Raw genomic sequence first — 16,280 nt, 5'->3', positions numbered from 1 at the left:
CATTCATTTTCACATCAACAAAAAACACTTGGGGGGGGGGGGAAAAAAACAAAAAAAAAATACTATGTTCAGTTCTGCTTGTTCGTTTTGATCTACGACCAGCCCAAATGTCAAAAGATGACTGTCCAAGAAAGATTCGGTCTGTTTGGTTAGTTCCATTAAGTCCATTTGACATATATTAAAGTGGATGACAGGTCACATTACAGGAGGCCGAGGTGGAAGGGTGGCCTCGTGACCGAGCAAGCTCCGCTCTCCTAGTAGTTGACCTCGTAGACGGTCGCCTTCTTGTCTCCTGAGCCGGTCACAATGTACTTATCATCTATGGAGATGTCGCAGCTCAGCACGGACGATGACTCCTTTGACTGTAAGGAGGAGGATAAAGATGGCTGTTAATATAGTGAGAGAAAAAGAAAGTCAAAGGGAAACAAAACTTGTCTAAAAATGACTAAAACTCTTTATGTTTCCGTTGAAAGACTAAAACTGTCCTTGAACACTTTTCAACATTGATGGTTTCCACCACAGTCGACACCTTTCCCTACAACAGCCTTCAGAGTCTCAGCTCCCTGACATCCATGGTGTCGTGTTCTTCAGCCATGTTCCACCACACTCACCTGGAATATACTTGCTCCATATGGGGTTCTCCATGCGTTGAGCAGATTGTCTTTCCCTGTGCTCACAAACCACTTCCCTGGGAGAGAACAGAAAAGCGCAACATGAAAAACCATTTTAAATGTGTCAGTACTTTAAGTCAAACGACATTAACTGGGCCTGGCATTCTGTTTCTAAGAGATTCTTGCCTGTCTCTAAGCCGTACATCATGGCTGGCCTCGCCACTGTCTTGATCCACCCTCTACCAATATCAGTAAATCAATTGATTGTTTCTTGTATCATCCTACTCACCAATGAAAACATGACCTCAATGGCTGAAGAAATAAAGGCATTTGCTAAATCTATACATATTTTCTGTCTCTTCCTACTAAACAAGTCGTACTTCCTTCTCATGAAGTTATTTCTTTCACACAGTGTCGCATTTGTTATTAACGGTGCTGCAATGACAAACTGGTAACTTCTCTCGTAATAGAAACCGTTGGTAATTTCTCCCATTCTCCTTCATTTACACACAACAAAGCTTCTGCTCTCGAGCATAATATCACTCAACATGTCATCACTTCATATGTAATTTGATCAACAAACCAATTTCCCCATGACCTATTATAATCATTTCCACCCTTAACAATCTCTTAAAGAACACTTACAGGAAGGATGTTTGAATAATCGTCATAGATTTTTTTAATATATATATATATATATATATAATTCTTACCACAGTGAGCAAATCTGAGTGAGAGCACACAGCTCTCATGCAGGTGGAGCTGATACTTGTCAGGTTTGGTGACATGCAGGACTTCTACGTTATTGTTCTCCATCCCCACTGCTAGCCACTCTCCCGTTGGACAGTATCCCAGGGAAAAGATCTGCGATAAAAACACAGCAGAAGCAGTTTGATGTCTCACGTCTTCTTTTCACGACATGATGGTTGTTCTTTGACTGTGAAGGTAGTCGCTGATCAAAACTGGCAAGATACCACTGTAAAAAGGTGAGCTCCTCATATGCAAGCTGTCAACACTGATTGGTTGTTTAAGTTTGCAAAATCCTATGAAGTAAAACTTAATAAAAAACATTATACATAATGAAACTCAGGGGGTGAATGATTTATTCAGTCAAATCTAAGGATCAAAAATGCACAATGAACACATCAACTGAAGTTTTTTTGTCTTTAATGACCATTCACCTCCTCCTGAGATGTGAAATTATTTTCAGAACGTTTGCAGTAATGGTATGCTATTGCTTTCCCCCTCGCCTTTAAAAAAAACTACATTCCAACTGCCAGTATTAGAGAGATATGAGATATGAGATTTCAGAAAACCAGAACTCCGTCCGGCCTTTCCCACAGCTTTCCTGAGCTAAATCTGAAAAAATATATTCCTTTTTACATTGATCACCAAATAAATCAGAAACCACACCTGAAATTCCTATACACACACACAAACACACTCCTGGATGGAATCTAAAAAACAGCACAACAGCAAAGAGAATGCGTTCCTGTGTAAGAAGACTTTTGTGCACCTGAGAGGTGAAGTCGTGCTGCTGCAGCTGCCGACCCTCTCTGAGGTCCCAGGACCTCACGGTGTTATCGAGGCCTCCGGTCCACAGCTTGGTCCCATCATTAGATATGTCTATACAACTGGCCCCGTCAGTGTGACCCTGGAACTGCCTAAAGACAAAAACAAAACAAGCGTTAATAAACAAGCGTTAAACAAGACATTTATGGAAATAGTGCTCATCGACCTAAAGCGTTCCTATGAATATGTGCATGCTGCCTTGAATGGAAGAGATGCTCTTGATAGCAAAAGGGATTTTAGTTTAGTCAGGCAGTGACTCGTCGGTCAGCCTGGAGGTTAACTTGCAGGTGTTTAGAAGGCATAATAAAACTTAAAAACACAAGCCACTGATTGGTCAGCAGAGATGATGTGATTAATGTACCCTTTCCAGCATCAGCAGAACGAGTGTGAAATGATTAAGTGTGTAGTTAATCAAACCTGCACAGGTCAAAACACAAGGTGAGAAACACCGGTTTGTGCATGGACCATACAGATTATATGATCAATCACGTTGTCATTCTTTAATAACAATCTAACTTCTGACATGCTTATGACATCGGTTTTTTAAGTTCTACTGCGAAGGTGTGGCTCATCTGTGAGCTTCAGGATGGGACTTCATCGCTTCTTGTAGCTGTTCTCAGTTTGATTGGTTTCTATACAGTCATTTATCCAGCACTGATGATTAAAACCTTCACACACACCACCCTCCCCAGCTCCGTACCTAACCAGAGTCTGGTTGTGAAGATCCCAGACAGCTATGTTTCCGTCGGAGCAGCAGGAAAAGCAGACCTTTGAGTCGGGGCTGATGGCGAGAGCATAACACGCAGGTGCTGACGAAGTCAGTTCAGCCTTGATTCGAGGGGTTGGTGTAGCCAAATCCCAGATTGACAAAGTACTTGCCTCGCCCCCAACAATGAGAGTTCGCCCATCCGGAAGTAGCCGACAGGAGCGAATGTAGTTATCTCTGTTCTGATGTGACAGACGCACAGGATCACTTTGTTATTCTCAGTCAACAGGTTGCAGTCCCAGCGTGTCAGAGTCGGTGCAGCACACTCACAAGGCAGTCTAGCTGGGATACAGGGGTCTTGTTGCCTGGGTGACTGATGTCCCAGACCTTGACACATCCCTTGCCACCGGTGTAGACGTGACGCGTGGGGTTACTGATGGTGACAGCGCACACCACCTCCCCGTGGCTGAGGGTATTGATTTGTCGTGCGTGACGCGGAATGCCAGAACCAATCAGTGAATCCGGAGGAAAAGGCACAGGTTGCATCTGTCCATCGGCGCTCACGTGAAAAGAGTAGGCGCTAGTGGACGGTAAAAGAAGAGATAGGAAATCTATGCAAATGTGACACAGAGCCGGGGAAAAAAAATATAAAATATAATTATTGTTAATGTTTTAGGAAATAGAGGAAATGTACGGTTTTCCTCCAGGAATGCCCGACAGATTGGAAGGAAGGCCAGGGACACGAATGTGGTGGTGAGGATCAAATCCCACCTGGAAAATCACAGAGAAAGTTTAGAAACAATTCAACCACATCGTGTGGCGTCAACGTGATTATGGAAGTCTCTCCTCAGAAGAAGAAAAATGGATGCAGGCTACAGATACAATACATTTCTTCCAACAACACATGAACTGAATTTAGTGGCTCAGTTTGTCCTAAACGTCAAAATTAAAATAAAAGTGTTGGTTTAATGTCTTGAGATCCCATCTGTGGTCATAATGTGCACTTATTTACCATTAGGTGCCAAAAAAATCTTGATATACAAATCTTGATATATCAATATCTAATGATTTTGCCGTTAGGCAAAATATGATGTGTGTTTATTTAGCGTTGAACCAAAAGCCATTCAGAGCTTTTGTCCTGCTGCTCATTTCCAGACACAAGACACCAGAGTCAAACTGCAACTTGCACTACAGGCCGCTCGTAGCTATTAGCAGGCCGGAAGATGTCCATGGGATAAGGCTGGGCTTAAATTGTCTTTAACGTCCCAGCTATTAATGAACCTTCAAGAGTATCAAAATGATGGGATGAATGAAGTAAAAAAAACATATATTATATGTAACCCAAATAGGTGTGTGTGTGTGTGTGTTTGAATACCACTTGTGTGCGTCCATAAGCCGCCACTGCAGCAGCAGCCACTGCACTCATCTGTGGCGAAATGTTATGCAGGCCAGTGTAGGCAGCTCCTGCTCCACTCAGCTCTCCGTTGATACCCGCGTGGGCAACCATTCCAAATGGATTGGGGTAGGAGCAGGGCACTGCCAGCGGCGTGCGGAGACCGGCAGCTACAAGACACAGAGCGCCAGCTGATGCCAAGTGTGGATGTTTGAACGCGAGGTCTGTTTCATCTTCACGCATCCCAGGCTATCATTATGATGCTCTAATCCAAGATGGGATTTTTAGCTTGTCATACATAGTCACATGGTGTTTACACACAAGAGTATCCACTGTATTCAAGCTTCTCACACACACTGTCTCACTGATGCACGCAGGTGATGCAACACGCAACACTCACCCAACGCCTCAATTCCTGATGGTTTACTGGGTGCCGTCCTCAGGCTGGAGGCGGTGCTGGCTGTCGGGGCATCCGAATGGGATGTGGGGCTGCTCGATTTGGACACGGGTGTTGTGGACTTCTCGTTCTACGGTACAACAAGAAAAACAACTTAACTGGCTTAAACAGGACTCTAAACGCCGACTTCAGAAGGAGCAGGCATGACTCTGCAGCTGTTAAAAGCAACTTTAAGCAGGACCATTCCTACTTTGACCACAGTAACGACTCTGTTCCTTCTGCACCTCTTCTAGTTATAGCCGTGGTTTATTATTTTATCATCAGTTAGAGTTGCATACTTTTGTTCTCTTCCTCCATACAGTAACTGCCCTTTTACGAACGTCTATAAAAAGAAACCCCAAAATGTGACACACCACATTAATCTCTTTGGATTTGGACGAAGGTGTGCTGCTGGAGGAGGCAATGGAGGAAGGGCTCAGCGGAGCATCCTTCTTCAGCAGGCGACGCTTGTCCAGCCCGTTCTCTCGAGGTGAGTGGGCAGGACTCCCCCTGGGAGATGCTGGATCCTGTAGGGCGTGGGCACAGACGATGAAGGGTCAGGTGGTGTATTTTCTTATTCTCTTTTTTTTCTCATCAGGCAACACAAAAGAATCATTGTACCTCATTGGAGACGTCCACAACCAAGTTGTCATCACTCTTTTCTCCATCACTTTCCTGGGCGTGACATATGGACCATAGTCAAGACACACATCAATGTATGAATATTGCATGGCCAGTAGTACAGTGAGTAGAAGAGCATAATCTGTTGCTCTATGTGCAAAATGCGGTGTAATGACTGTGCAGGTCATGTTCTAAATCACTTTATTTAATTTCATATTTTTCCTCTACCTCAAGCTGATATTTTTTTATTCTATTTATAACTTTGTTGCTCATTTTTAACCTTTATTTGCTACTATTTCTGTCTTTTATCCTTCTGTGTCTAAGAGTGACTAACTGCCCAAATCTCCTTTGGGATCAATAATCAATCTCGATCTATCTATCTATCTGTTTATTCATAGGGGATGCCCATTAGCTTCCACCAATGTGGTTGCTAATCTTCCAGGGGTCCCAAAATTTTTTTTTTTTTTTCAAATACAAAATACAAAACAATAAATATTAAAATAAAAACAATGGATTTTTGTGTAAACTAGATACATCCCTCACTTCCTTAGGTGACCCATCTATCTATCTGGGATTGGACTCAAAAGTGTGCATATTTTAGTTGTATGAAGGAACTACAGGAATTCTATCTTTCCACTGTCTCCACCTTACCAACAACACATTTAAGAACAGTCAGTAAAGGTACACATCAATCTTCACCCACATAGCGCGTAGCGGTTAACTCCTTATCGTCTGTCTTCTGTTTCTTGTTGTCGGATGAGTAATCGCTTGAACTCCTGTGCTTCTCTCCAGTCCGAAAACTGGCTGATGGAGACACGGACGAGCTCTGGTAGAAACAGAATTCATAAGGAGTGCAGCTGTAAATGCCATAAATACTTGTGAAAATGTTCATGTACTATTTGAAGCAGGTGCATACGTTACAGGTTACACCCACTGAAAATTGTTTTGTGGATTGGGCAGAATCGTTGGCATTTTTCAGCTGAATCTTAAAAAATGAAAGAAGCGCAAAACATGGGTGAAAAGACGCTCAGCTAATTTGCATTTTGTGAAGGTGCGATTGTTTTCATCACCTGGGCAAATGAAACCAAATGATCTGTGTTTAATAGGCTGACAACCATCGCTGGTGTCTCATACCCACGATGAAATGAAAAGCAAAGTACGCTACAGACTAAACACTACAGACTTTCTGAATGTGTCAAGATGTCCGCTTTGAGCTAAATTGGGGTGCATCTGGCAGCGGGCAAGCAGCCAGATGGTGATGCTAACATGGAGCAAAAAGAAAACAACTGCGCTCCCCTCTGCAGCTGGATTTACGCAACTTTAAAATGCTCCCCTGCCTGTCAAAACCATTACATCTCACTGAATCACGCAACGAAGCAACGCTGCACTCTCTACTGTCGGACTATAGCAGCATCATCATCATCATCAACTGAGCAGCATTATTTTGAGACGTGGAAGGCAGACAGCGCCGGTCCATTGATGTCTCTCTTATACAGCATGTTTGTAATCAGCAGTGGCATCCTTTAAATGCCATTACTGAAGGATTAATGCGCTCTCTCTCTCTTTCTTGAAGGCACTCCTTACCCAGCAGACGACGGACAGAGAGGAGAAATGTATAGCGGGACCTTTACCTCGACCTTTCCACTAACTTGCGCGTGTAACCTTTCCACTGCCCTTTGCCATGCAGCAAGTGTTGATGGAAAAAATCCTGTAGGGGGGGGGGGGGGAGTGAGGTTTAGTGTGCGTATCTGTGTTTGCATGTGCGGTATGCAGATGTTGTGTCTATTTACATTAGCTTTGTGTGTGCAAATGATGCTGAGATGCCGATGTGTTTTACGAGCATGTGTTTCTTGTGGAACGAGAAAAGACCAGGTTGAGCATCCAATTCTGGCTAAATATAATTAGCCGGCAAATGATCTCTTTTAAAAACACCAAGTTAATTTTGTTGGCTGCACCAGGCACTGTAAGTGTAGCGTAGAATGAAAGATAAACTCTGACAGTGATACAGTCTCCAGTAATCAAAGTCTTAAAAGACTATTTGCTCTTGCTCTTGTTTTAAGCTTTAAGATATTACGGTTGTTAATGCGTGTGACCTTCAAGGTTGATGTCTGACTAAAAGAAAAATTAGAGGGCTATAAATGCTTTACAGTAGCATCAGAATAAATGTTACTATAAATGTGTAAATATTCTCTCTCTTTAACACACGCTCTCTTTCCAACACATAAAAATGCGTTTGCTCTTTTCACACCAAAAAAAAAAAAATGTTACTCTGCGTTGGTGTTCATTGGTCTAATTCTTCACCGCTGATCATTCTGTTGGACTGGATTAGCTGAAGAAACAGCATTGAAGTCCAGATGATCCACTCTATACAGATTTCTTAATAAAGAGCACCTCTCAAGGTTGGTCTAAACCTCATTATGTGTCACTTTTTCTATGGATTCAGCACAAAATCAAAGATGTACACTTTGTTAAAATGTAATTTTCTCTTGAATGGTTATATTTATGATTGTTGCATTTCATATCTAGAAAACCAAGCTCCAACAATCCCTTTGAATTAAATTCAACCCTAATCCCAATTTAAACATGATGTGCACCATGAAAGTGGCAGTACTATAGGTTCATAAATGAAAAGGAAAACCAAACAGTCACTGACCCAAGTTTTTCACAAGTTCTGTAGACAGTTCAGGCATGATAGATAAAAAATGCTCCAAAAGAACCTCTTGTGTTTTTTGTGTGAACCAACAAATAAACAAGCCAACAGACACTGGCGACAATATAACCTCCTTGGCAGAGCTAATAAAAATAATGGCACTTGCAACTGAAAGCAACCGATGTGCTTGGGAATATTCAGACCTTGGACACACCGTGACGGCACACCTGTTCTGCCTACCTGTACAGGCACCAGTAAGCATGTAGACACAGGTAGGTCTGCACCCACGAGCCTTGATCAGTGTATGAGGTGTTAACACAAAGGACATTAAGGCACAGTTCAAGCGACACATATGCTGTACCCTGTGGACTGTTGCCAAGACAACTGTAGACCACTGACTAGGAGCTTATTGGTTTTATGAAGTGTCTGGTGGTTGCGTGTGCGTTATGTATGCATATGTGTGTATATTTACGTGTGAATAAAGACATGCTAATCTTTTCATTGTTTGAATCAGGAAAAAGGCTACGCATAATTACAACAAGCGCTGGATGTCATGTGGCTCTTTTCCTCCTACCCTATTTCCACTCATCATATGTGACTCTCTTTTCTCATGTATGCATTTCTTATTTCTTATTTATTTGTTCCTCTTAACTTGAATATTTTAGAATACACCAGTTTTTGGGTCGATAATAATTATTTATTTTTCCCCAATTGCGATTGATTAATATTGAGATTAAAATCAAATATATCATAAATATATAGGAATTTGTAGACATAAATAAAACAATAATCAGTCTGTGTTGACTAAGAAGACGTAAGAACAAGTCTATCAATCAAAGAATGCAAAGGACAAACTTACCTTCACCGAGTCTCTGTCTGAGGAGGTGGATGGAAAGGAAAACAGATAAAATACCTATTAAGACATTTATTGTACAAGAAAAAAATATAAAATAAAATCCAATGACGCACACAATTACTAACCAGCTCATACACACAGCGATAAAGGGATCTATTCTGGGATATCATTAAAGTCATCTTTCACTGAAAGTAAAATGATCTATATTTTCCTTTCTATCTACCACACAGAATGTTAATTGAAACATTGCAGTGGAAAAATACACAGAAAAACGCTGAGGACCAAACATCTTTCAGAGTATTAAAAGCCTGCTTACATAAAGAAAGGCACACGAAGTACTGCAGAAGCTATAAGTGCAACAACAACCATTTAGAAAGTTCAGACATGGGTTCAGCCACCTCTGTGAAGTTCATCTTAAGGTTCAAAACCTGCAGTCGACTTTAAGTTACACTTATATAGTTCTTTGTGAAAGAGTGTGCAATGTCATAATGAAATATTTACCATCGAGTCTGTTCAGATTAGGTAATAAACACAGCATTCGCCTGATGCACATAATTCAGAGATGATCAGCTGCATGCTTCTGTTTTCAACAAAGCATTTGAAGGTAAACCTAGTAAAACTTGAAACTGGGACAATGGCCTGAAAGTTGTCGGATTTGTAAATATAAGGATCAAAATGATGCCAAATATTTTAACAAAGGTAACATAGATGCGTCTTTGTTGCCGTCCCATTATGATCTTTATGTAAAAAGTCAAATGAGGAACAACCTGCATTAGAAAACAGAAATCGATTTCCAAGGACAATAAAGACATCTGTCATTCTCTTTGCACACAGTCATCCGTACTGCAGGAACTTGAGATGGGATTAGATCATTATTGATTTTGATCCGAAAGGGGTAAGTATTACCTGAGTTAGCTTTACTGCAGCTACACCGTTGCACTGTAAAAACCCTCACAGACAATAGCGTAATTAAGAACTCATGCACGCACACACACACACACACACAGTCTCTATGTGTTGTATTTAAATGCTCAAGCTCAGTAAGCTCAGAGAACAAATAGGGGCATTATGCATGTGTAAGAGAGAAGAGGCGTCATGGTGATTGTGCATCATTCCTTATTAGGCCAATTAAAATGGTATAATGACAAACCAACTGTAAATTGTTTTAGCTGCTGTTCAGTCTGAGTAATAACACATAAGCTTTTATATCATTAAATGCACGGCAGTAACATAATTAACCTTTGGCCATTGATAAATTCAGAACTATCTCATTTCTAAGTGTAGAAGGCAAAATCTTTATTTCTGTACTGGCCAAGGGAGCCAGCCACGTGGGTGTCATCGCAAGATCAGGGCGCAAGCGGGCAGCTGAGTCATCCGTTGCACAAGCTGCGAGCATGATCATGATACGTGACGTCATCGGGGCACCATGGCTAGGAAGACGGGGTCTTGGAACCTCCTATTTCCAACAGTAGAGGAAGGCAGGAGCCAGCGACAGAAGAGCTTTTATGATTCAAGAGGAGGTACGGAACTTGGAGGAAGAAGCACAAAGATCAAGGGCAGTGGGGCTGGTGTCCCAAGGAGTTTGAACCAAATGGGACCTCCCCAAGAGGAAGATCACTTGGGCGGACTTATGAAGACTGGAACCATTCCGCATCTCTTTCCTGCAGAGATCAGCGTATGACGCATCGCCAACTCCGGCAAACTTGCAAAGATTAGGCATGAGGGATGACCCATTGTGTAAGGGAGGTAGGCTGCAGTTCCCCTACATTGTCCGGACAACCCTGAGGCCGGATGTGCTACTGTGGTCAGAAGAGATAAGAAAGATCATGACCCACCAGTTAGGGGTGGAAACACCTAATGGACGGTGGGTACCACCTGACGACAAAGTCCTATTGGCCAATGCTACATTGTCTTGAGCTGAACGAAGAAGAAGCATCCCCGGATGTCATTTTAAACAACTTTGAATGAATAGTCCAGACCTAAACTTGGTTCCATTAGCTAAATAAAATGCACAGACATTGCTATTTATGTCAACTAAAAATAGTTGACATCTTCTGAACTGCAGCTTTTTATTTGGCACTGATAGAAAAAACTATAAGTTCATCTTGTACGTCACTAGAAATAATCTAATACACCTTCATATATAGCAGTCCACCCAAGCTTATGAATATATTCATTATCAGATCAGAATTAAAGTACTTTCTGTCTCTGTGACTGTTTAAGATACAAACAACCAATAATCCCTCCTGAGAATTACCGCAGACACAAAGATTTCAACACCTCATCAAATACAGACACAAACGACGATGCGCACACATGCAGGGCGACACTCACCTCTCTGGTGTTCGCTGCCGTGGTCGTGGTGCTTCCTGTCGTCTTTGAGCGGCAGCTGGTGGCTCAGAGCGGAGGACAGAGCTAGCAGGCTGGCAGTTCCCACACCGTGGGGCAGAGGGGGCTGGAGGCCTGCTGGGTGTGGCGTGAGTGGGATGGGAATGGCGTGGCCGTGGGAGAGGTGCTGCGCCTGGAGCTGCTGCTGCTGAAGCACACACCGAAATAATAATTACTGTAACGTTCCGTTCGGATTTGGTACAGCAGTGGTGAAAGACAAACAAAACTGGGATGGAAGGAGAGAGAGAGACAGGAAGGAGAACTAAAGGGAAGGAAAGATGAAAGAGGCAGGACATTTGAATCTAACATGATGTGGATTGGTCTGTTACAGTTTGGTATTACTCATAGTGTGTGATAAACACAAACTGATCAAATAAAACAGGTGTGTTTGACCAATATTGAAAAACCTGTTCATCTGTTGTGAATTGTTTCTCCATATTCGCCTCCCATCAAAGAAGAATATGTTGTGTGTGTGTGTGTGTGTGAAATACACCCACTCCTATGATGGTGTTGAGTTCAGCCATGGTGACCTGCTTGGCCCTCTCCGCTGCCTGCACCACCTGCTGCTGATGCTGGGACACGAACAGACGCAGGGACAATCAGACATTCAAAGGGCACTCAGACAGCAGAGAAATGAACACGTCACATTCAGATATTTGGGTTTTAAGAGGATTATGACCTCGAGGGACAAACAGAGGATTCTACAGCAACAGTATTACAAATCAGTTCATGCACAGTTCACACAATTCTTCTTAAATACCAACAACATCACCAGTCACATTCAAACAAAGTGAAAACGAGGCCAAATCGTAGATGGTTGATGTTCACGGAATGAAAAAATACATGTTTATCAAACCTGACAATACAGTATCTCATTACACCACTTTACTGTACCTTTAACTCCACACATGTTTTTGGACAAAAATATTCTTTAAAGCCCGCTGCGTATTTTGGGCCTATCAACAAACACAGATCTTTAATACCCCCCCCCCCCCCCCCCGTGGACCCCTGCTCCCTAAAGAAGGAAACAACCGGCCTCAAGGAGTTAAATCAAAATGTCCTAACAAGCTGCACGTTTTAATCGTTTCAATGAGAGAGAGCACTGGTGACTGCCAAACTGTGGGTGTGGGGGCTTATTTTATGATCACTCAGGCATCACAGGTTCTTGTCTGATGGTATTTAAACTGCACACGGTCACAGAAAATATACTGATATGGACCTATAATAATATCAAGTGTGTAAGAGATTCCATGCAACAGCTATAATTACAACATGTTCGGTTGTCTGCATGCCCACGACTTGTCAAAATTATTGAGGATGGAGACAGGAATGCGTGTTGTAGAGGGAACCAGACAGACAGTCAGAAAAAGGCAGCGGTACAGGGCAAATTCATTCAAAGGGTACGGAATGAGACGGGCACATGCAGGCGGTGAAAGCAGGAGCAGCAAAACATCAAAGTGTGGCAGAGATGAAAGAGCTTATCTGGTGTGGAAATGAACCTGACCATTAAGTTCAGTTACACCTCTGCAGACGGCGTCTAACCCATCCGAGCGTGACCCTCACACATGAAAAGATCCATCGGCTTCATGAACGGCGGCGGTATCTTATTGTACCGCAGCTAGCAGCACTTCTAATAGTTGCAGACCTATGATGGCTGCCACAAATTCACCACGCAGAAATGTATCATCAGCCAAACCAGATGTTATGATGGTGGTAGGACATGAACGGGGAAGGACGTTTAATATGTGCGACCTACAAGCGGTGGATTCAACAAGCAGCGTAGCAGTTAACAGCATCCATGTAAATGGAACCAGCAGGTTATTTATCTGTTTTAATGAATGCATAAAACATCACGCCGGAGTCCGATGGCACTGAGTCATGCATAACACCCATTCTACTTACAGAAGGCCTGCAGGAAATCTGAACTCACACACTGACCCAACCACCATTGATTCATTCAGTGTAAATAGAGAAGGGTCCTTGTTGCGATGCTACGACCACATGCTGAGGAACGCATTTATACAAGTAGCATCGCAGTTTTTAGCGACTGCACAGCCGACGCAGTGTCACGCGGTATGTGACAACAATACCAGGTGGTAAAGCCGGAACGATGCCACAGAATGACAAAAATAAAATCAACGAGTCCGGACAAATAGAAAGAGATGATGGGATTTGTTGGACGATGATAATAAATTAGGATTCAGCCTGTTTTGCGTGCACAACCAGTGAATGAGGCCGTGCATCAAAACAAAGCAGTAAAAGCCGTTTCCCTCCGCCTGCCCCCCCCTCTCTGTGGGCCTCCGGGCTGAAGCACCACAATCTAATGCCATTATTCCTAATCCACCCTAAACCCTCCTAATCCCTGGATAATCTGGAGGAGAGTTTTGGAGTCTACACTCACTTGTTCTTGCTGTTCCTACACCTCAACACACACACAACACACACACAACACACACACACATGGCTTTAAACTCCTCCAGAGGAAAGACTTATCAGGTAAACACACACACACACCTAAAGATTCCTCAATAAACACACATATGTGAACGCACATACAGTGCACTAACACACTAGACACACAAACAAAATTAAGTCAAAAGCATTTTCTCTCTCTCTCTCACACACACACAGCCGCTGGCTGCTGCATATGTTAGTGGGAGGCATTTAATAAGTTCAGAGCATATCTGCCTATCCTGAGCAGAAGGATTAGACCAGGATAATCTCTCTCGCTCTGTGTGTGTGTGTGTGTGCATGACAGTTTTCAACAACAACTCACAGCGAGTAGTCTTACCTCCTGAGAGAGGAAGGGGATAACTTGGGCACAAATTGCATTCAGTCGTTTGACTATCTCTGCCTACAAGACAAAGAAGTGGGGCCAAAAACATAATTAATTCAGTAAATATTATAAACTGACAAAATAAAACTAACAAATTAACAAAAAGACATCGGTCACTTCATAAAATTCTTCTACAACAGCTCAGATCGAATCAGTCGAATACGTTTTTCAATTTAGTCCGGTGTGCATTTTCAACAGAAAAGAGCGATGCAGCTCTCCACGAAGTTGGAGACCTTCAGTCATTCTATGGAGCTGTTCTCATTTGTGTTTTTCCTCTTCTTGGTTATTAATTTTGATAGTTACAAGAATAATCATGCTCAGGCATGTGATATCATGTACAGACATGCCAACGGTCTACTGGGACCCAGGTGGTGGTGTGAAACAACGCACAGGTAAACCTGAGAATACCGTGAGTTTGTGACCTTTTAAGTTGACCATTTTATCAGAAGCAAAGGGGTTGGAGGACAGCATGAGCAGCCATGAGCACGAAAAGACCAACAGAAGCTGAAACTTCACCTGCAGAAAGAGGCACGATAGGTAGACAGCACCACCCACACTGTGATTCTGATGGTCTCTGGAAAGTGCAGCACACTGGCACCACGGAAAGGGGCACTTAGCACCACAGTAGCTAAACATTTATATGGAGTGATCATTGAAATGCATATCGTTTCAGCCGAGAACTCTGACTGGAAGTTGGACAGAGATGCTGTAGTCATGCTCATAATTCTCTTCGCCCATTCTCAAATAGGAATGTGGCTGTGTACATATTTTAAGGTGAATTTGAAGGTACCAAATCACAATCACATTTTTATCTAAAAAAGCACTGAGAGCGCAGACCTCCGCCAGGCAGCTCGTTCCCCTCAATCTGATTTACACATCCACATGGTGATCTGGATCATCATCGAAAGGTTCTAAATTGTTCTTGGTATCTTTATACACCAACCATGACAAGTGAATCGAAGTTGATTTGAATCCGTAAATGGAGTTTTCAATGTTAAAATTTAATATTTTTTCCTGATTCCATTCTGGATCCGATCCGGATGAAATTCGGTGGTAGGATAGACATCCCCACCCTACATGACTGTATTAAATTCCATAAACATCGGTCAATAATCAACCGAGAAATTGAGGAACAAATTTTGAAGCTCCATTGACAGCAATGTTAACAAAGATTTCAAAGTGATCCAGAATCCAGGATCTCTTCTGGATCGTCACCAAAACTTAATCATCTATTCCTGGTAACATTCCCACATTTCCTGAATTTCATCAAGATCCTACCAGAATTGCTTACTTTATAGGAGTAAATGAAAACTGGCTTTCTTCAAAACAACCTGATATATTTTATGCTGTCGTGTATAAAATATATCAGGCGTAAAATAAATTAACTTTAGAGCTGAAACGATTGTCCAATTATTAGTTATTGCTTCTGTATGGAATGATATGAAAGAGGAACCTACAATCAATTCATTTTGAAGCAGTGACCCTGTGATTTAGGTGAAGAAATGAAAAAAAGCACGAGAACACAACTGGAAATGTTTTTCCCACAAGGCATTTCAACCAATTCCAGGTGACATTCTACATCAGTGGCAGAGAGTCACGCCTGTCAGCCAGAGTGCAGGGATGTCAGCCAGTTTGGCCAACGCATCTGTCCACACAGAAACACCAAAGCAAAAATAGTCGGACTCCTTTTTCCTTCTCTTTGCCAGTGGTTGCTGGAGGTAGTTAGCCTTCACATCGATCTGGAAATGTCACCACCTTGAGCAGCCAGAGAGTCCACTAAGGTTAAATCTAACACCATGCTGATTAATGGAGCCTCAGAGCTCAAATTAAGTCCAATAACCTTGGACGCGGGATCTTGCACCTGAATTTATGTTGAATCTCAGTGCATCACTGAAAAAAAGGAAAAAGGAGGAAAATCCTCAAATACTAGTTTTTCCAGCATCGGTTTGTATCCCAGTTTCTGCCTTGTGAGATGATCGACAACAATCAATAAATTGTGTGATCATACTGAGCCACTGTCTTCACAAATTCTGCCACTTTAACATTTTTGAAAAAGGGTCTTAGAATTTGCCACTGAATCTGCTTTCATTACATGACAGCGCCAAGATGGATTACTGCTCTCTTTGTGTTGTAAAAGGATGCGGATCCAGTGTAGAACAAAAACACCCGAGAGCTAGGCACTTCAAATGATGCTGCCCAAAAGGATGAAAA

At 42.4% G+C, this 16,280-nt stretch overlaps 1 protein-coding gene across 1 annotated transcript in view; it reads right to left on the bottom strand.

Moving 5' to 3' along the window:
- Positions 1–254: 254 nt before the first annotated feature.
- LOC137892959 (transducin-like enhancer protein 4) overlaps positions 255–16,280 on the bottom strand; it is a 21,272-nt gene continuing 5,246 nt past the window's right edge. The window contains exons 5-20 of the mRNA XM_068738378.1: positions 14,025–14,087; positions 11,725–11,805; positions 11,180–11,381; positions 9,851–9,855; positions 6,043–6,165; positions 5,340–5,393; positions 5,093–5,245; positions 4,683–4,809; positions 4,265–4,452; positions 3,584–3,660; positions 3,220–3,469; positions 2,884–3,131; positions 2,128–2,275; positions 1,325–1,475; positions 612–688; positions 255–362 (exon numbers count right to left, since the gene is read on the bottom strand). Of these exons, the coding sequence (XP_068594479.1) occupies positions 255–362; positions 612–688; positions 1,325–1,475; positions 2,128–2,275; positions 2,884–3,131; positions 3,220–3,469; positions 3,584–3,660; positions 4,265–4,452; positions 4,683–4,809; positions 5,093–5,245; positions 5,340–5,393; positions 6,043–6,165; positions 9,851–9,855; positions 11,180–11,381; positions 11,725–11,805; positions 14,025–14,087 (2,055 nt within the window). The remainder of the gene's footprint in view (positions 363–611; positions 689–1,324; positions 1,476–2,127; positions 2,276–2,883; positions 3,132–3,219; positions 3,470–3,583; positions 3,661–4,264; positions 4,453–4,682; positions 4,810–5,092; positions 5,246–5,339; positions 5,394–6,042; positions 6,166–9,850; positions 9,856–11,179; positions 11,382–11,724; positions 11,806–14,024; positions 14,088–16,280) is intronic.

Source organism: Brachionichthys hirsutus, chromosome 4 (assembly GCF_040956055.1).
Source record: "Brachionichthys hirsutus isolate HB-005 chromosome 4, CSIRO-AGI_Bhir_v1, whole genome shotgun sequence".
Taxonomy (NCBI): Eukaryota; Metazoa; Chordata; class Actinopteri; order Lophiiformes; family Brachionichthyidae; genus Brachionichthys; species Brachionichthys hirsutus.
The sequence above is the reverse complement of the archived record's forward strand: the minus strand, read 5'-3'. Positions and strand labels throughout refer to the sequence as shown.